At 45.1% G+C, this 20,922-nt stretch overlaps 1 protein-coding gene, 2 long non-coding RNA genes and 1 other non-coding gene across 4 annotated transcripts; 3 read left to right on the top strand and 1 right to left on the bottom strand.

The window, feature by feature from the left end:
- Positions 1 to 5,596: 5,596 nt before the first annotated feature.
- LOC130683467 (uncharacterized) lies at positions 5,597 to 7,876 on the top strand. Its single transcript, XR_008997228.1, has 2 exons — positions 5,597 to 5,999; positions 7,760 to 7,876. It is a non-coding gene; the product is annotated as an uncharacterized LOC130683467 (long non-coding RNA).
- On the top strand, positions 7,543 to 7,639 carry LOC118914704 (Z30 small nucleolar RNA). The gene has a single exon (XR_005025723.1). It is a non-coding gene; the product is annotated as a Z30 small nucleolar RNA (small nucleolar RNA).
- A 1,803-nt stretch (positions 7,877 to 9,679) lies between the features above and the next one.
- LOC118914681 (peroxisome assembly protein 12-like) lies at positions 9,680 to 11,951 on the bottom strand. The gene is made up of 2 exons (XM_036889817.2): positions 11,775 to 11,951; positions 9,680 to 11,067 (listed from the first exon to the last, which is right to left on the bottom strand). Exons 1-2 carry the CDS (start codon positions 11,856 to 11,858, stop codon positions 10,570 to 10,572), a joined length of 582 nt encoding a protein of 193 aa, XP_036745712.2. The 5' UTR covers positions 11,859 to 11,951; the 3' UTR covers positions 9,680 to 10,569.
- Positions 11,952 to 12,327: 376 nt separating this feature from the next.
- LOC130683468 (uncharacterized) lies at positions 12,328 to 18,735 on the top strand. The gene is made up of 2 exons (XR_008997229.1): positions 12,328 to 12,465; positions 18,320 to 18,735. It is a non-coding gene; the product is annotated as an uncharacterized LOC130683468 (long non-coding RNA).
- Positions 18,736 to 20,922: the final 2,187 nt, after the last annotated feature.

Here is a 20,922-nt window from a genome sequence, read left to right as displayed (position 1 = left end):
GACCCACAACTCACCATAAACCTGTAGCTCAATCTTGCCCCCACCCTCACATCAGAGCCAGATACTCACTGAAACCATTACCTCATTCTGCCCATACACATTACCGAACACTTAACCCTAACCCTAGCCCTGGCCCCTGGACCAGACACCTCACCATCACTTTCAGTGTCACCCCCGCTAAATAGTGAACCTGAAACACAATTTCTCACTCACCCTCAAATCACACCCGGACCCTAACTCTAACTGAAACCCTATCCCTGCCATACACCTTCCCGAATACCTAACCCTAACTCTAGCCCTGGCTCTTGGACCAGAACCCTACCATCACCATCAACATCACCCATGCCTCACTGTAACACTGTAGCTCAATCTTGCTGTCGCCCTCACATCAGAGCCGGATCCTAAATGTAACCATTACCCTATCCTGCCCGTACACCTTACTGAACACCTAACCCGAACCCTAGCCCTGGCCCTTGGACCTGACCACTCATGGTCAACATCAACATCACCCACAACTCACCGTAAACCTGTAGCCCAATTTCACAATCACCCTCACTACAGAGCCAGATCCTCACTGTAACCATAACCCTATCCTGCCCATATGCATTACCAAACACTTAACCCTAACCCTAGCCCTGGCCCCTGGACCTGACCCTTCACTATCAGTTTCAATGTCACACCCACCAAATCGTAAACCTGAAACACAATCTCACACTCACAGTCACATCACAGCCAGACCCTAACTTTATCTGACACCCTACCCCCCCGTACACCTTCCCGAACATCTAACCTAACCCTAGCCCTGGCTCTTGGACTAGACCCCTACCATTACCATCAATGTCACCTATGCCTCACTGTCGCACTGTAGCTCAATCTTGCCGTCGCCCCCATATCAGAGCCAGATACTAAATGTGACCATAACCCTATCCTGCCCATACACCTTACCAAACACCTAACCCGAACCCTAGCCCTGGCCCTTGGACCTGACATCTCATGGTCAACATCAACATCATCCACGACTCACCATAAACCTGTAGCTCAATCTTGCCATCACACTCACATCAGAGCCACATCCTCACTGTAAAGGTAACTCTACCCTGCCCATACACATTGAACACTTAACCCCAACCCTAGCCCTGGGCCGGGGAACTGTCTCCCCACATCAGTTTCAATATCACCCCCACCAAACTGTGAACCTGAAACACAATGTCGCTCTCACCGTTACATCACAGCCAGACCCTAACTCTAACCAAAACCCTATCCCCCCCTTACACCTTCCCGAACACCTAACCTAACCCTAGCCCTGGCTCTTGGACCAGAACCCTACCATCACCATCGACGTTACCCATGCCTCACTGTAACACGGTAGCTCAATATCGCTGTCGACCCCATATCAGAGCTGGATCCTAAATGTAATGACAACCCTATCCTGCCCGAACACCTATCCTGAACCCAATCCTGGCCCTTGGACCTGACCTCTCACAGTCAACATCGACATCACCCACAACTCACCATAAACCTGTACCTCAATCTCGCCCTCACCCTCACATCAGAGCCAGATCCTCACTGTAACTGTAACCCTATCCTTCCAGTACACATTACCAAACACTTAACCCTAACCCTAGCCCTGGCCCCTGGACGTGACCCCTCACCGTCAGTTTCAATGTCACCCCTGCCAAATAGTGAACCTGAAACACAATATCGCACTCACCCTCACATCACAGCTGGACCCTAACTCTAACCAAAACCCTATCCCCCCCCATACAGCTTCCCGAACACCTAACCCTAACCTTAGCCCTGGCTCTTGGACCAGACCCCTACCATCACCATCGACGTCACCCATGCCTCAGTGCTACAGTGGCTTTTTTACAGTCATTTAGAGTGGCTGGTTAAACTGGATCAAGATTCTTGCAGTAGGTTGAATAATGGCGATGAATAATAATCACCATCATCTTATTATTATTATTATTAACCTGTAAATATTAACTCATAAGGGAAAAGGGTCTTTGCAAATGTGATTAAGTAAGGATTTTGAGATGAGATTATCTTGGATGATCTAAGTGGGCCTTAAACCCAATCACAAGTGTCCTCATAAGAAAGGAAGAGAGGGATTTGATACACACAAAAGAGGAGGTGACAATGTTACCATAGAGCAGAGATTGGACCAATGTGACCACAGATGAAGGAACTGTGGTAGCCACTGGAAGCTGGAAGAAGCACAGAATGGATTCTCCCCTGGAACCTCCCCTGTTGACACCTTGATTTTTGGCCAATGAAACTGATGTCAAACTTATGGCTGTGAGAAAATAAATCTCTGTTGTTTTAAAGTAATCAAGTTTATGGTAATTTGTTCAGCCACCACAGGAAAAGAATATACTTCTCTCCCTCTAAGTCAAACCATGAAACCACTCTGTGTTTCCCACTTCCATTAATTTATGATGAAATTACATTCATAAGGAGGTTTCTACATATCCCTTGTTTTTAAAATTAACTGCGGTTACTGTTCCCATGCTTTGTTGGCATTATCCTTTATATCTGTTTGGCCAAATGGAGTTCCCAGGATGGTGGGCAGAATGGATACTGTGATGTATAATCAGCACAGCAACATAATACTCCAAAGCTCTGCTCTCAGCTTCCATCTTAACCCTTTTTCGATCCACTTCCAAATTCAGTCTCAGTTTTAGTTCTACCATCTACCTTAATTCTCAGCCTTATTCTTACACTGAAATCCTTCTTACATCTCTTAGTTTTAGAAAGACAAAAATGACCATCATTTCCTGGATATGAGCTTTTGGGTCCAAGGGGCCAAGCTGAAAGCATAGCACACGACATGAAAACTGAGATGACATGGCCAGTAAGTGGAATAGCTGGGGTTCAAAGCCAGGTCCGTATAGCAAAAATGTTGCTACTCCTTACACTGTCTTTCAAGTTGGGATTCTGGATTGCTTTGGAGTCATCAAAATCAGAAATCTACCTAAGTACCTCCTTTTTTCCTTCCCAGTCAACAGGAAGAACATTATTTGGGCAGAAGAACTAGGAACTGGATTGTTTTTTCCATCTTATTCTTCTTCGTGCACTAGGAGAGGCCAAATTGGGAGGAGGGATAATGTTAAAGATGAGCAATGAGAATTTCTCTTCCTCCTTCAAAGTTCCTCAGTTAAGTCCCCTGAATATGTATAGTTAGGTTATCAGGCCAGGGAGGATCTCACCTCTTGGTTCTGATACCACAGAGCAAATGTCCATGAAACAAAGCATCCTGAAGTCAGTAGCTTAGACAGTGCTTTTTCCTAGGTCTTGGAAAAGTAATCTGGCCATGCTGTGACAACAGGCTAAGAACTAGAGCCCCCAGTTTATTTAAGATGTGTTTGTGCACTAAGCATCTCAATTTATCAGCAAGGGTAGTCACAGCACAGCTTTTATGCCCACTAGACACAAAATGCCAAATACCAGCCTTCATCTGTTCTTAATTAATTCATAGAGATGATTCAGACACTATAGAGAGCAGAATGACTGAGAGCGACAGTGCTGGTTCTCCCATCCCACTACCTGACTGTGGTGGGTAAATCTCTTAACTTTCTCTCATTCAATCAGCTATTTTTTTGAACTACAGTGCTGAAATCTTAGCCCTGGCACTTTCTAGCTTGAGACCTTGGTTAAATTAATCTAAGCCCCAGATTCCCCTGTGTAAATTGGAGATAATAAATGTGGCTTCTTCATATAATTCTTGTGACAATGAAGTGAGATGTTCCTAAAGAGCTTAGCATGGTGCCTGGCATGTCAGCTTTTTATTTGATAATCATTTACTAAGCACTAATTGTGTTCTGAACATGGTGCTATGCTCTGGGGCTACACGTCAAATAAAAACGGCCATTTAGTGACTTTTGGACCAGGTATATCAAATTCTTCTCATAGCAACTTGAAGACATGCATTATTTTCAGCACCTTATAAATGAAAAAATTGAGTTCAGGGAAGCAAAGCTCGATGTTACACATTTAGTAAGTAGCAGAGCTGTGACTCAACACCTCTCTGATTCCAAAACCCATTTACAATCATTCTTCCATGCCACTTACTGTTAGCCAGAATAAGACACATGTCCTGTTCACAATCTAGAGGGAAAACATTAAACAACTTGTTGCAGTATGACACATATAGTAATAATATCAGTTGAACACTCTATGTACTGTGACCTGTTTTCATTCTATTTGTTTAACAGCTCTGGGAGGTAGGTGATATTATTATTCCCGTTTTACAGATAGGGAAACATAGGAACAGATAGGTTACAGTGCTTGCAAATATAGTCCACATGCATGACCAGCTAGTGCCATTCTGGAGAGCTGGCAACATGCAAACAGTGTGCTCTGGGTACTCTAAGGAGGGACAATAACTCTGCTTGTGAAAATAAAATGAGATTTCATAAATGAGATGGTATATCAGCTGGAACCTGCAAGTAAGAATGCACCAGGCTGAGAAAGGGAAAAGGAAGAGGAAAAGAGGCAGAGGAAATAGTGAACACAAGGGCCCATTCTCCATACAGTAAACTCTCCTATCCTTAAAGTACAACAGAGGTCTGCTTTCGCCCTGCCTTCCTTCATCTGTTTAAACAGAGTTGCATACTGAGTTTTCTTAAGTATAGTTCTGATCACTTACCTCCCTGGACTCCAATCTTCAAATTTCGCCCTTTCTCCAGAGTAGTCCAAATTACATACCAGCAAGCCACCATCCTTAAAGTCTCGACCTGTCTCAAATTTCCTACCACCCCTTTTCTTTAATACTAACGCTGGTCCTCAAACTTTGGTATGAATCAGAATCATCCTTGGGTCACTTATTAAAAATATACAAGCCTGGGATCCAACCCCAGAACAGCTAATTCAGTAAGAATGAATGGGTTGTGCCCGGGGCATTTTAGGGTTTTTGCTGTTCTTGCTGTTGGAGGACATTTATATTGTTGAGTTTCCTCCTGGTGTTTCTATCTCACTGAATTCTGAGAAACACTACACTGTTTCCGTATTTCCTAAATTTGGTAAGCTCCCCCAGTGCTTTCTCATTTAATTCGGGAGTTAAATTATTCCTTCTCCCAGAATCTCCTAATTCTCAAATCCCACCCATTTTTGAAGACCCAGAACAAATGCCACCTCTCCCAGGAAGTCCTTCCTACTCTCTTTCGCTTGCACTTGTCTTGTGGCTCCTCTTGCTTATTTCGGAAGAGCCCAAGCGCCCAGCCTGCCAATGAGCCCTTTCTGGACGGAGATGGACACATTCGTCAGAGTGCACTGCAACTCCAGCCCTCAGGCGGGCACCCGCACAAGCGCAAAAATCCCGGGGCACAACTTCCTCAGATGCCCTTCTCCAGTTGTGAAACAAGGCACAGGCAAAACCACTACGGATAACAGTCGTCCCGAGGTTCCAGTGCGTGGAATAAAGGGGCTACGGGGTACCGCTCAAAGCGAAGAGGGACGAAAAGGACGCTTCCGGCACCCTGCCGGCTCCATCCCTGACGTACGCCGTGCCCTCCGATTGGCTGTTCCTGCACCAGTTCCGCCCTTTGCCCACGTGACGCCTGGCCCCTGCGGGATTGGTTGTCGCGCTGACCACTCCGGCGGAGATTCGCGGCTGGGCTGCTGGGGAGAGGGGCCGTGTCTTGGGAAAACGGGTTGCTAGTATCTCCGGGGATCGGGATCCCGAAAGTGGGCTGCCTCTAACCTGCTCAGGGCCAAGCCTCCGCGGAGTCTAGGGGGTTGGAGTTTCAGGAGTTCGTGAAGCGGTCTGCTGACTGCGGCGTCGATCTTTGGTTTGAGCGCTGGTTCTGGCCTTATTTGTATTTGCCCGCAAGGACGGGCTCCTCTCAGTCTTTCCTGAGGTTGGTGGGGTTTGGACTTCATCACTAGTTTTTCAAGGCTTCCCTGTGTGTGAGCACTGGTCGTCCTGCTCAGAGCGCGGTACAGAGCGCCGTGTGGCAGAAGCTGAGGGTAGAAAGCCTTACTTACGTGACATGTTGGAGGTAAGTTGACTTTATAAATTGTGCTGATGCTTTTATAACCTAGGGGCTTAGGATTTAGTAGGAAGGGTCCCGCATTGACTCAATTAAGAGCTCATTTATTCAGCCTTATCCTGTTCTAAGTGTAATGGTTGCAAAGGCCAGTAAGACGCAATTCTTGTTCTTTAGTAACTCAGGGTCCGCTATGAAATACGAGGAGATGGAGGCGAATAGTTGGCGTCTGATGGTGGGGGAAAGTGCTGTGGGAGTCAGAGGAAAGGATGACCGGAAGAGTTAGGGACCACTTAACAGAGAAGGTTAACTATTTGAGTAAGGTTTTAATTAGGTGTTCTCCAGATTGAAAGGGGTGGGGAAGACACTCCAGATAGAGCATGTGTACTGAAGGACAGAACTAGAAAATGTATGACTGGAACACACTTAAAGCTCTGCTCACAAGTTTCATACTTTTGACAGTTATTTAAATTCCCTCAGCCTCACTTTCCTCATCTTTAACGTGTATGTACTTCACCTGTAGAGATGAATTACAAGGCTCAAGCAGAGCCCCTGTAATCAGGCACTTTGTTGCCCTGTGTTTATGGAGCTTGGTTGCTAAATGGTGAACACAGACCAACACCTGTCGCTTTTCAACTATGAAGTATCAATCTGTTGATGTTTACAGATGGCTGAAGGAAGCATGTGCTGTCTCCAGAATTACTGATACAATATCCTGCTGAAAGGCGGAAGAGGGTGACATTGTGACCCCAGTACATTTCACTATCAGCAGTAATATACTACCAGATGGTATCCTTTAGAATAAATGAAATGCAGTCAGTTTTGTCCTTCAGAAATGGATTATCCAGACTATGGATTATCTAGACTTTGCATTGCCTCCTTTATGTGGCCCAACGACCTGGAGATAAATGAAATTAAACCTTATATTTAGCTGGTAGTGGAAAAATATAAATCTGGTAATCAGAACTCAGTTCTCTTTTCAGCTTTGCTGTTAATTTGCTATGGGGCCTTGGCAAATTTGCTATGGGGCCTTGGCAAATCATAGCCTCCCTGGTCTTGAACTCTTTAAGATCGATGATTCCCAGTATAAAATTTTTGTGACTATACTTTTTATTTTTGTTGGAAGAACTGTAAATCAAATTGTATATTAAGTGAACTGGAGTTTGCTTTATAAAGAAATTTAGTAGAAAATCTTTTCTAAAGCTGTTGCTTGAGAACTAGAGTGTAAATCCCTTCACAGACATCCCCAAGATTTATCATGCATGGTGTGTGGGCTCATTAAAAAACATGTTTTTGAACTATAAATGTTTCTCCACTCTCCTGTTTCAAAACAAGCCCCCCCAAAACAAAACTTGTTCAAGTTTGCACTTTTGTACAGCAGACTTGCTTAAAGGAAAGCATAATGGAAGATAAAATATTTATTGAAAGCCCATGGTTGAAATTTATCTAAAAAAGCAGCTTTTATTTTTTTTTCATAGGCAAACCTAAGTTTTCTTGGTTCTGAAAATAGGATGTTGGGCTGTTCTTAGATAATATAGGGAGGTGAAATGCAGTGATGCGATGATGAGTGAAGTATAGTCTGACCTGGTATTGCCATTGCTTAAGTGTTGGCTTTGACCAGGGTGTGATTCCTTAATCTTCTCTCTGAGCTGATTCTGGTTGTGGTTTTTCCACATTGGTTTTAGCCTATTTGGATACTGGTTTTATTAAGTATAACAGTGTTTCTTTGATATTCTCTAAAATTACTGATACTTTCATGTTTTCCTTCTTAGGTTGAGGTGATAAATCTGGCTTTGACATCTTCCTGGAGGACTACGTTATTTCTATCCTAAATCTGGTTCAGTTCCCTTATTGATTTATTATTACATTAAAAATGTTTGTTTAATCAGTATGGTATTGGTTTTGGTAAAACCTTGCAGGAATACCATATCTTCTTATGGTACATAAAAGTGTTATTATTTAAAAATCCATAAGGTTATTCCACTTCAAAATTTAGTTTTATCAACTTTTTTGCTATCTGAATGTGCTCTGAAATGCTAAAATGAGTTAAATATTGGAAACCTATCTCAGCAGAGGACTTCCAAATTATTTTCATCCTCCCTCTTCTAGTAATGATTTTTTTCTTTTTACCTGTTGACCCAGTGGCATGACTTTTCTACACAGGCAACTTAAGTGTTTGTAGTGTTCTTGATACTTGCTGCTGAAGTAGAGTTTTCCCCCTAAACGATGGATTAGCAAAAAAGCCCAAATGTTAATACAAAAATGCCTCAAAAAGTCAAAGGTGGTCTGAACAAAATATTTAAACACCTCAAGTAATCTTTAAATTTCTACAGTCATTAAAATGGAACAGCTCTTTGCGAAAAACATTTATTCTTAAAATTTACTTAAGCATTTCATAGAATCTTTAGTAGCAGCCAGAATAATTCATGCTGGTCTAGCAAATTTAATATTAAGCAGAAAGAGCTTATTAAAAGAACCTTTTATACAGTCCAAGTTAGATCAGTATTTTATTTCATCTATTCACTGCTTATTAGCTTTGCTTTCACACTGAAGTCTTCACAGTACTCTTTGTATACACTCAACCCCTCTTTTCCTTTAACCAGTTTCCCAAGAAAGATAGGTATGGCTCACAAAGAAATCTTTAAACGTTGATAAACTATAGCAGATGTTACTTAACAAATGGGTCACAGGATATAGAAGGTGCTGTTGTTTTTCTAGTGTTTTCAAGAATTTCTGTAAAGAACTCATGTTTCACATTGTTTGCAAATGGATAAAACCTCTTCCGCATGTACATAAACCTCTTATTCATAGGCTTTCTTTTCTAAAGAGGTTTGCTTCCCCTTCACCACCCATTTTTTGAGGACTAACTTGGGTTTTTCCTGAAAGCTTCTGTACCTCTTGTTCTTTAAGAAAAAGCTTCTATACTTTTTTAAATTGCTCACCCCAACTAGTGTGTAGTTATTGTGTAGAAAGATGTTACAGAACTATGGACTATATTCTCTCTGCTGCATTTCTGTAACTCCTCTTTTATCCACTTTCTCTACACTGACCCTCACATCCCCTTCCAATCCTGCTTCCCTTACTCTAACCAGCTTGGTCAGCTCTAAGTAGGGGTCTAGAGAGCAGGATAAAAGGTTAAGATCAATGGGTTTATCCTTTTAAAGAAGTCCATATAGTTGTCTAAAGTTCATATAATTATGAATTGAGGCTGAAAAGTATCAAACAAGGCTAGGTACAGTGCTGCAAAACAGCCCTGTTGCCTTAAATGTGCTAATTTTGTTGTGAGGTAAAAAGCTAATCACTTTCAGTTCTCAGGGGAGTATAGTTTAATTAGATGTTGTACCCTGTTGGATAACCTGTGATGGGACAAGCTTGGTGACTCCTCACGTGATTAAACACACAGCGGTAACAAAATACATAGCCAGATGTGGCAAGAACGGTATCATTCACCCGGGTTTTACGACACAGTGGGCACACAGTCTTCATTCTAGGTAACAGGAGAATCAGAATTGTAGTCTAGGTGTACAGGTAGGTGGTGGTGGAGTAGGCAGGGCAGTCAGTGATTTGATAGTTTCTTGGTTTTCAAATGAGTACCACCACTCAAGGAACTGCAGGAAGAACACCCCCACAGAAAGGCCAGTAGACAGGGATAAGGCAATACCTCCCACAGCTTTCTTCAGAGCTGACATTAACACTGTTAGGACAATAGAACAAGGGGGCAAAAGGAGAAACTGTTTACTCAGGTATGATCAACAAGTGACTAATATAAATGTAGTTCTTCATTTTATACTTTTCATTAGAATCACTGATTCAATTTGAGGACTGAATAGTTGCTAGATTGGCATTGTCTCCTAAAGGATCTAAAGGACTCTCTCTTTCTGACTTAAGTATTTTAGGAGTATAGGAGCTAAGCTTTGTTTTAATGTTTTAGGGTTTTGTTTTGTGTTTCAAGAAAGAAATTAGTGAGACATTGATTATATAGACTTTTTTGGGGTGAAAGATAGTATATCCAGAAAAAACAGCAATTCATTTAACAAAAACTTAGCAGTTATTGAGGAATATATATCTGAACTTGTAGGTAGAACACAAACACTAACTAGAAGAGGTACAGCATCATGGTTAAGGGCAGTCTTGAGAATTATGTTGATCTGGCTTGAATCTCAGCTCTTGCCACCTAGTTTTGTGGCCTTGGCAAGGTGTTTAACTGTTAGGGATTAGTTTCCTCAACTATTAAATGGGATTAATTAATTTATTTCGTTGGATTGTGATGAGGATTGAGATGATGTATGTAAAGCAAACATCTATCACGGGGCTGGCACAACGCAAGTGTCGAAAAACTGTAGCTAGTATGGTGAGGAAGGTTGCCAGGATGGCAATCCTTGTATTATGGACACAATGATTTTTCTCTGAAATTATTCATATGATATATGAAATACTTAAAGGGGACTGAGACAGGTGAATTTCATGAAATTAGTCTAAGATTTTGGAATTTATTGGTCAAAGGGTTTGGGGAAATGCTAAGGCCTTACCTCCTGGCTGGTTGCTGCATCATGCTGGCTTTAGCTGGTTTGTGCTACAGAGCTTATACGTCCTGACCTGTAAGTTGACCTAGCCGAACTTCAGCCAGACTCAGCAGTGGTGAGTGATGTTGTGCCTTTCCTAGGATGTATTGAAGTTGTTGAACAAGAAACCAGCCTTCCCAGGCCATGTTAACAAATGGGTAGACTGCCAGAAAGGCTCTGTAAAATTGTTTCCAACAGGAAGAAGGGGGATGGATAGAATATTCATCTTCTCTCAGGCTAGAAACCAGTTTTTCCAGCTTCACTTTCAGATAAGGAAGAAAAACCAGGAACATAATTGACTTCCAAAGCTGCTGCTTTGGGAGACCAGCACTGGCCAATCTCTGAAGCTTGTGTGTATCCCCCATCACAATCCGTTTTAAGCCATAAAACTTTTCAGAAAATGAGGCACTGGTTTTAGACAGATAATGCTGCTGGAGCAGAAGATCTAGCAGGGTAAAGATTTCATCAAACCACCTCCAAATGAAGCCATAGCGGGCAGGACTTGATTCTGCAAGAACCTAAGGCAAAGTAAGTTAATAAATGAAATTCATTCCATTTCACAGTTACTATGTCTTGTATTAACGATTCCTTTTTTTCCCTCTAAATTCTACCCTCTGGGCTTTAAACAAGTCACTTCTTTTGGGGTCTCCCCTAGCGTCCCTTAAGTGCTGGGTTTTCAGTACAGGCTTTACACGTTAACAGGGACTCAATACTCGTTAAATCATATAACATGAATTACATACTACTTGGTATTCTCAATACCTAGGCTATCAAACTCAAAACTCAAATTATTAGTTTTTACTCAGCCATTCCTAAAACCTTCCAGAGGATTACTACCTTACCTCGACCACATGCTGAAGAGCAGGTCTCACTGCCGTCATTAAACTGTCCTGTGCTACCACCCCAAAGATGGACGGCTGGTCATCCACCACAGACGCAGTTGTGATGTGAGCCCCATACTCAGCCGTAATTTCCTGTGTGCACTGGGTTTTACTTTGCCCCCAAACTCTCCAGTAAGCATGAACTTGCTTTGGGTATCAAATGGGTGCTCAGTCTTAAAGGTAATTTTTCTGCTGGATACCCTCAAGTATGGAAGTCCTCTAAGGGAACCGGGGAAAAAACTTCTGGAGGCGGAGGGGAGGATTCTCAGGAGGTTAAGAACCAAGTTAACGCAGAAGTGAGTGGAAGTGGTGCGTGGGGAAGGGGTGACTTGTCAATGACGCACCTCACGGCACAGTACGTGACTGGGGGGAACAGGTGCGGGCGAGGGAGCCCCGTCCTCCGGAGCTGCAGACTTGGAGCTGCGCATCAGGCCCTCTCAAGTGAGGGCTCAAAAGCCAGCCCCTTCTGATGGATCAGAGGTGCCAGTAAGGGCCCGGTACGCGAGGGCCGGCTCCAGCTGTTGCCTGTAAAGGTACCGCCGCCGAGCCCGTCCTCGTGCTCTGACCCCAGGCGAGGCGCGACGGGTCTCGGCGCCGCGTTTGGAGGGACGTCTCCGCTTAAGGACAGAAGCCGCACTGGGAAACTCGAGCTGCCGGGCGGCGACAGAGGAGGAGAGGCGCTCTAGCCCTGAACGCGGCCCCGAAACCGGAACTAAGGAACTCTATAGCACCATCCGGGCTTCCGTTTCCTCCCCCGCTGGCCGTTAAGGCACGTTGGTGGGGGCGGGGCTCCCGTAGCCAGGCGTTCTTCCCTCGCTTGGGCTGGTTTTGCTTGGCTGCGGAAAGCCCCGCCTCTGAATCTCAGGAGGTCTTTTTGACGGGGTGCTTGGGGGCGCGGCGCGGGACTGTGGCACCTGTAGCCAGTGCTCGGGCCTGCTGCTGCGGCCTGTGTTCCTGCAGGCGATGGAGTTAGGAGCAGGGGAATGCAACGGAACACGGAGAAGGAAGGCCCTCTATGCGCGCCGCGCAGTTGTGGTTAGTTTATATTCGGCCGCCTTCCAGGAAGGCTTTGAAGCAACTTAGCAGGATAAAAGCCTTTGCTTAATTGCAGCCAATTATAAAGATGATTAGAATGAAAAAGGTTCTTGCTGTTCCTCAGAATTTAGGACGATTACTTTTCATTCAAGCTGGGGGCTCAACTGCTTTTAGGTTTGGTTACATTCAAGCATAACTCAAGGGACTTGCTTCACTAAATGAAAATAGTTCTCCCACCGCGCACGTGTAATGTTTCACATTAGCGGTAAGAATACAGTGCCGAGAAGGCGGGATCCTGATGAATCTAGGTTGAACTGGGGAGGCCTGACAGATGCTTTTCATTTTTGTAATTATTAATGTAATTTATCTTACAGTTTGTAAAGTGCTTTTACGTAATCTACAGCTTTGCCTCATTTGCGTTGCTAATATAGGTTTACTAAATTTGGATAAAGAGTTCAACTTCTCTTTCTCTCCTACCCCATCCCCACTCCTGGTCTAAATAACTATAAATAAAAGGTATTATTCACCATGGACTGGAAATCACAGGCTAGAAGTTTCTCACCCTCCAACTGGGATTCAATTGCTCCAAAGGCCTAGTTCTCCCAACCACCACCACCCGCTATCCTCACAGGACACTTGTCTAGAAGTCCCAACTTCCTTCTGGTGGACGGCGTGCTCTTGGCACATGCAGTACGCACATATCTGAAAGATCAGCTGCCTTTCCACGCCAGAATGTAACTCATCTTTCCCAACTGAAAACCATGACTCATCAGTCTGTACAGCAGCTGAGTGCCTTAAATGCCAGGCTGTTCTGAAGAGTATAGGAGAGGAGGCTGTTGGGAACCGCTAAGTCTCTAAGAAGAGGTTGCTATTTACCAGTGGATGGAGTGTTTCAGAAACCGTGAAGCCAGGTTGTCCATTTCTTCTTTCAATGTTAAGTCTCAATCTAAGCCATTCATCCCCTTTCTTCTCTAGTCCCTGGAGGAAGGGGAATTGGACACGTACAGAGGCCAGTCAGTATAATGAAGAAAGCAATCAGAACAACTCCTTCCTGTGTTAGAACATTTAAGATAGAGCAGTTCTGAAACTTGGGTACCATGGAAAGGACCTGGGTGCCGCTGGTCATGGTTATAGGTCTGGTGGCAAGATTATTTCTTGTTGGCTTTAGGCCTTCTTCGATAAAAATGAGTTTCCAAGTGCCTCTATAAGTAATCAGTTTGCCTGAAACTCTTTAAGCCAAGGACCTGAGGCAGTTTGATCTGGCAAAAGGCCCAGCATTTGGAATGAGGAAACGGAATTCTGTCCGTTGCCAGGGGCCTGTTTTTGCTGAGTCTGTTTCCTCTGTAAAATAGGGATAACCCTCCTCTCACAGCATTGTTGTGGGAATTAGATCAGAGAATGAGGTCAGAGAAGCTTGAGAGCTATGTCAACAGGGTGAATTCAGTAGGATAAATCAATATTTAGGGGAAAAGGTAGGCTTGGCATGGTGCAGTTTCCTGAAGGGCAGACAGAAGTCACCTTTCCAGCTAAACTCCACGTATGGTGTTGGAAGGGCCCTTTGGCAATGTTGGCACGTTCTCTCCTTCCTCTCTGCAGCCTAGGTCTCCTTAAAGCCCCACCTTTCTTTGGTTTGGTTCTTGTGTCAATGAAGGGTGTTCTGAGGACAAGTGCAACCAGTCCCATAGGATGGCAAATTGGGGGACTGGGCCACCCAGGAGAATGATGGAGCACTGACCCAGAGCAGTCAGGAGTCCCAAAGCCCTGTTCTGCTTCCACTGGGGGGTTCTCACCAGAGTCTGTCAGATTCCACCTCTGAGCCACTTTCCCACTTCCCTGAGGCATTATGGAACAGACATTCATAGGTAGGGTGATTTGGCTTTCTAAACAGAAAGGTGTGCCCTGAACTGTGTCCTGAACTCCGAAGCCTCAGTCCTAGTTTGTTGATTGTCAAGTGGCTGTTCTCCTGGACTCCTCTGTGCTGCTATAAGTCATGTTGGGACCTTTCTGACACTTTATTTTAGGGGACAGTTACTTGTCTCCTGTCTAGTGCATCTCAGCATTGGTTTACTCTGGATTTTTGCAAATGGTTTCTTGACCAGAGCACCCACTGACTGAGAAGCTTCCCTCCCTTGAATGAATACTCTACTCTTTCTGGTAAATACATTAACAAGGCCTTAATGGACCCCAGCTATTATCCAAATTGTTGAGGTCTAAGCTCCTCAGGGGGTTTGGCCTTGTGACTGGCTGAAGGAAGAGAAATTTTGGAACTTAAGGCTGGGGCTAGAAGGGCAGGCCTGAGGGGAGGCCTTAGGCTGCTGGAATTTCTGAAAGACTGGAGCCCAAGGTCATGATGGGCTGCATACAGTAACCTTGAAGGAACCCAGCCTCCAGGATGAGGCACATTTTTAGGAAGGACTCTGACGGCCGCACATGCCCCGATTCCTGCTGCCCTGGTGGCCAGTGTGAGCATGGAGCTGGTCCTCAGAAGAGGGCCCCGAGATCCTGGGTAGGATCCCTGGGAGTGGGGAGTGTGGCAAAGGGTGAGGCAGTTAGGCACTGGGGCCCAGGGCCAGTGCAGTTCCTGTAGGTCTGCCACACCCTGACCAGAGCTGGGCTTGCAGGAGCCTCCTCCACACACACCTCCCTCACTCTGCGTGTCCTTACTTAGGGAGGATGGCTCTGCCAGCTCCAGAGGCCAGGGGTTGAATCGGAGCATCTTCCACCATTTAGGGTCACCCTGCTTCATTCATTTCCAATCCTCATGCTCCATGAGTCAATAAACCTTCCCCGCCAGATTGACCTTCATGTTTGCTTGTGCTCCCCCACGGAGGCTCCCAGCTGTAAAGCCCACCTCCTAGTCCTCCTGCCCCCATCCCCCAAACCTGTTAGCCCTAGCTCCCACTGCCTCTTCCGAAGGGAGGTGTCTGCACTCACTCAGGAGTCTGGGGGTTTTCTGAAGCTGGGGTTGGCCTTGTTTTGGTGGCAAGCAGTGGAGTCCCCCACTTACCAGCCCTGGGATCTCAGGAAGTTCCTTGACCTGGGTCAGCTTCTATTTCTAATGTGTCAGATAGAGATAATAGAACAGCACTCCTCAGGTGGTTATGGGGGATGAATGAGGCAATATATGTAAAGGGTACAAAACCCATTTAGCGCACCTTGGTTTCCATGAGTCTTTGAGAGCAGAGACAATGGTAACTTTTCTTTTTTTTTAATTTGGTGAACCCCTCCTGCTCAGCTGTGTGGTCACTAAAGATTTGTTTAGGTGGGAATGTGCCTGCCCAGTCCCCGTCTGTCCATGTTGCTGAGACTGGGCCGGCCAGTCAGCAGCCCCTCAGGCTCAGCCACCACCAGGAGGAAGCCAGCCATCCTGAGGGGTCCACCTGTGTACTGACTTCAGCTACCTGTGCACACTCATTTCGGCAGTAGCCTTCTTTGCCTATGGATTTGGGTGGCCACATCCCCTGGGGTTATAGATACCATTTATTCTTGGTACATAGCAGCCCCATGCTGAGCATTTTCCACATTCATAATTCCCATTTGAGAAGTCTGATTTGGTGCCCAGCATGCCCAGCTGGTTCGTGGCAAGTTGAGATTAGAACCTGTGTTGATCCCCTTTAGATGTGCCCCCGTGCTGATCAAGCCAGAGCCTTGCAGCTCAAAGGAAAAGCAGATACAGAGCAGGCCATTTCAGTTGTACTTTTCCCTGCTGAGCTGGCCGACTCCGGATTGGGACAGGAGTCGGAGGGGCAGTGGCAAGGCCCAGGCCCAGAATGTGACTTGTGAGCCCCTGATCCCTGATTCCTGTGGGTTCTTGGCCACTTCAGCTGCACTGGGTCCCCCTTGCACTTTCACCTCAGTATCTAAATCAGCCTTTCATCCCCTGCTCTTTGTGCCAGTGTTTGGTGTGGAGTAAAGAGCCCTTCCCGCCACTCCTTGGTGCAGACCCACCCTTGGTCATGGGCTCCTCACTTCCTTACTTCCCAGGATCCTGGCCCTCAGACTTGGTTTATTCCCTTAAAACCCACTTCGGGTTTTTACTTTTGTATCCAAAAGTCTTTCAGTTGCAGTTTGAGTAAGATGGCTGCCCTCCCACCAGCTGCTGCGGAGACGGAGGGGACTGGCTAGGGGTGGTGAGTTGGGAGCTGACTCATGGGGCTACTGTCGTCTCTTCAGGTCTCGTGATTCTCTGAGGGAGCTGTGTATGTAATATATGTAAAGGGTACAAAACTGGCCCCTCCGGCTGCCATCCCAGTAGGTGGCAAAGGTGCATCGGGTGGGGAAGGGATGTACAGAACAGCCATTTCATTGGTTTTCCTTCCTTTGAAATTGTGGGATTGATGGAGTTAATTCATAATTCAAGTAAGGTAGAAATCAAATGTATAAGCACACATGGCTTGATTGTTTCACACCCCCTCACCACTCCCCACCCCCACCCCGACACTGTTGATGTGTAATCCAGGACTGAGTGATGAGAACCAAAGCAGTTCTCATGGCTCAGAGCCACCTTCACACAGTTTTGGTATCTTTGAGAAGCGTCGCGTCCTTGGGCTAGACTCAAGGCTGGATAATGAAGTTTGAGTTCATTGTAAGTTCATTAACTCAGTAAATATGAGAAATGCTTTTTCGGCATTGCTCTTGAGCTGTTACGCCTTGAGCCCTCTGGCTGATCCTTTCAGGTCTTCATCAAGTTTCCTCCCTTGTCTGCGGCTTAGAGGCAGGGAGGGGACCGACCGAAATGAATGAGCTCTGCCCAGAATAAGGCCTCAGGTTGAGAAAGAGTTACAACAAAAGCAGGTTATGTGGGGATCCTGTTCTTTCTAGATCATCTTATTGGTGGTAAAATGGAAATTGATAAAAAAAAAAAAAACAATGAAGATTTTATATAGGTTATCTGAAGACCAAGGATTTCTCCAAAAAAGATATACAAATGACCAATAAGTACATGAAAAGATGCTCAACATCATCAGACATCAGACAAATGCAAATCAAAACTACAGTGAAATACTTCTGCACACCCACTAGGATAGGTGTTACCAAATGGCAGATGATAGTAAGTGTTGGTAGGGTTGTGGAGAAATTGGAACCCTCATACATTGCTGGTAGGAATGTAGAATGGTACAGCTATTACGGAAAGATGTTTGATAGTTTCTCAAAAAGTTAAACATAGAGTTAGTTACATATGCCCTAGCAGTTCCACTCCTATGCCTATATCCAAGAGAATTAAAAACACATGTCTACACAAAAACTTGTACATGAATGTTCATAGCAGCATTGTAAACAAAAGTGGAAACAACCCAAATGTCTAATCAATGAATGGATAAATAAGAGGTAGTATATCTAGACAATAGAATATTATTCAGCAATAAGTAGGAATGAAGTACCGATACATGTACAACATGGATGAACTTGAAAACATATCAAGTAAAGGAAGCCAGAAACAAAAGCCACATAATTGTATGATTCCATTTATATGAAATGTCCAGAACAGACAAATCTATAGAGACAGAAAGTAGATGAGTGGTTGCCAGGGGCTGGGGAAGAGGGGTAGAGGGAATGATTGCTAAGGGATACATGTTTCCTTCTGGAGCAATGGAAATGTTTTCAAATTGGGTAGGGGCGATGGTTGCACAATTCTATGAATATACTAAAAACCATTGGACTGTACACTTTAAATGAATGAATTTTATGCTCTATAAATAATTATGTCTCATTAAAGCTGTTATAAAAAAAACATGCAACTTTTCAAAGAACATTAGCATGAACTGTTTTGGTTAAAATAAAAATAAAAGTCAAATATTTATCCATAATCCTGTCACCCAAAAATTCAAACTACTTTTTCTGCATTCTTCTCTAGTCCTTTTCAAACACTTCGGTGAAGTCTGACATGCTTATAATTGTAAGGCTGGAGGTATCGAAAGGAGAAAAGCGAGGACAGTGCAAACGGAACAAAGACAGCACCCAAAAGCTCTGTGCCATATAAGGACGGAACGGACAGCTCTTCCTGGATTCCAGTCCCAGGACATGCCCACAAACCCCGGATGCAGACACCCTCCATCCAGAAGGAGGAGACCTCTGGCTGTCCGTCACCCGACCCTGAGCCAATAAAAATTCCCTACATGCCCCTGACGCAGCCCACTCCCCCCCTCCTCTCTGTGCTTATAAAAACTTGCTGCCTGACCTGCTGGGCGCGATTTCTCTGGCCTGTGTCTGTGCAGACTGGTGAACCTCACCCAGGATTGCGCTCAAATAAACTGCCTGGCCTTTTGTTGCCTTTCGTCTTCATTGTCGCCTGCTCATTTCGGCTAGAATTTATCTTACAATAATATGATAGAACTGTCTTTATATTTCCAAAGGACTTTATATATATTTTTTAACTTCCTCATTTAACAAACATTTATTGGGTACTTATATGTGCCGGAAACTGTGCCTAGTGTTGAGGACACAAGGATGATAAAAACCTAGTCCTGTCTCAAAGTGCTGTAGATGAGGAAGTAGTATTTTAACAGATGAGGAAATTGAAGCTCAGAGAGGACAAGTGAAATGTCTGAGGTGACCCAGCTGTTGACTGACAAAGCTGAGACTAAACTGAGGCCTCCGACTGCCAGGCCTGGGATCTTTCTTAATGTAGACCATGCTCCTGTTTTCTGTGTGTATTTAGTGTTCTGAAGCAGCACTTATTGTTTCTTAGCTTACTCTACCTCGCAGAATCTTGGTCATGTAAGGTGGAAAGCCTCACCCCTGTCCCTGATGGATTACACCCAAGCTCCTGTAGCTCTCTCTATGATGGAGCCAATGTTTAAACACAAAATGTATATGGCTATTGTTTACTGAAGTTCAGTTTAAAAAAAAATCTTTTCAAAAAAGAACAGAAGTATCTCAGCATGGTGTAAGTGGGTGATCTCCTTTTTTCTTTATACTTTATTTTCTATAATTGGAAAATGTGCTAGTTTACTATATAAGCACATGCATTCATGTATATACACATGGGTGCACACGTATTTGGTGACAGGCAGAGTTATGTTCCAGGGTTTGCCATAGGATCTTCTAAAGGCCTGTGTTCTGTCTGGCACAGCCTAGGTCATCAAGAAGCAGCTAGTGGGATCTGCAAAGGCGTTGCACAAGCAGTATGTGTCCTCGGACACAGTGGTCCCTAGTGAAGATGGAGATGCCAACACCATGTGCAGCGCCTTGGAGGCTGTATTTATCCACGTTCTGCACACCAAGCATATCCAAGCCAAGGCTGGGGGGAAGAGGAAGAAAAGCAACACCCCCAGAAGCCTCTGGCTCAGCCTGTCATCTGGCCCCTCCTGAAAGCTGTCATCCACAAGTGAGGTCAGCTGGGGAGACTTTGCTTTGGGATGGAGTTTCAGAGTGGAACCTGGGGCTCTTCCTCTCCAGCACTGCAGGAAAGTGGTCAGAGATACACTGCGCTCTAGAGTAGAGATGGCCGAGGTAGGGCCAGTGTTAGACCAAGTCTCATGAGCCGCTTGGGCCTCAGGCAACAGCCTGGACTGCTTCAAGCTCCAGGACTGGTTGCCTTTAGCAGGAGCGGCCTTTTTACCACACTGTGGCAGAGTTAGGTATTTGCAACAGAGGTTAAGTGGCATTTAGGAACTGAGTTCGGTAGGCATGGAGACTGATCTTATCCAGAGCAACCCACCCTGAAATCTGCATAACTATGGTCAAGTCGCTCCCCTGTGCAAAACTCCGTAGCCCATGGGTTCCCAAATGATAGCATGGAGTCTGAGGCTGTAGGTTGGGGCCACAGAATCTGTATCTTAACCAAGTTCCCCAGGTGATTCTGATGCACAGCCAGATGTGGGGACCACTGCCCCACTGCCTCACCAGTTTGATACTCAAGACACTGCATTACCTGGCTTTGCAACTGAAATACTCCTCCACATGTTGTGATTGGAGCATCCAACTCTCCTGTTACAGGTCTATCACTTTTCTACCCATTATGCCTTTTTTCTGCCAGTCTCTTGTGCCTAGCCTGTTCTCCTTCCATCTTTACCTCTTGAGATCCCTCAAAGTGCAGCCTCCAAGAGCAGGCTAGCTGTGGGAGTACTGTCAGCCCACAGCCCTGCTTCAGGATGCTGAGGAGGGCAAGTTCCTCCTCAGCTTCCTGCAGGCACTGACATCCTTGTCCTTCAAACTCTCCTACAAGTCCATCATCTTAAATGAGAGGACACCCCACTGCTCTCTCTGGGCTTTGTCCTCTGAGCTCGACCCCCTTGCTGCCTCTGGGATGGAACTACAGCAGAAGGAGTCTCTGGATTCAGTTTCCCATTACTCTGGCTTGGAGGACATCGAAGTTCAGCACTCAGGCCACAAGATCCGGTGGAACAGGAAGCTTACTGCCTCGTCCCTCAGCCCGGACACAGCCAGCTCATCCCAGCTGTCTTGCAGCCTAAACTCTGACAGCTGCCAACTCGAAGAGAATGGCTCCCAGAGTCC

Source organism: Manis pentadactyla, chromosome 4 (assembly GCF_030020395.1).
Source record: "Manis pentadactyla isolate mManPen7 chromosome 4, mManPen7.hap1, whole genome shotgun sequence".
NCBI classification, from domain to species: domain Eukaryota; kingdom Metazoa; phylum Chordata; class Mammalia; order Pholidota; family Manidae; genus Manis; species Manis pentadactyla.
This window is presented reverse-complemented; position numbering and strand designations above follow the sequence as displayed.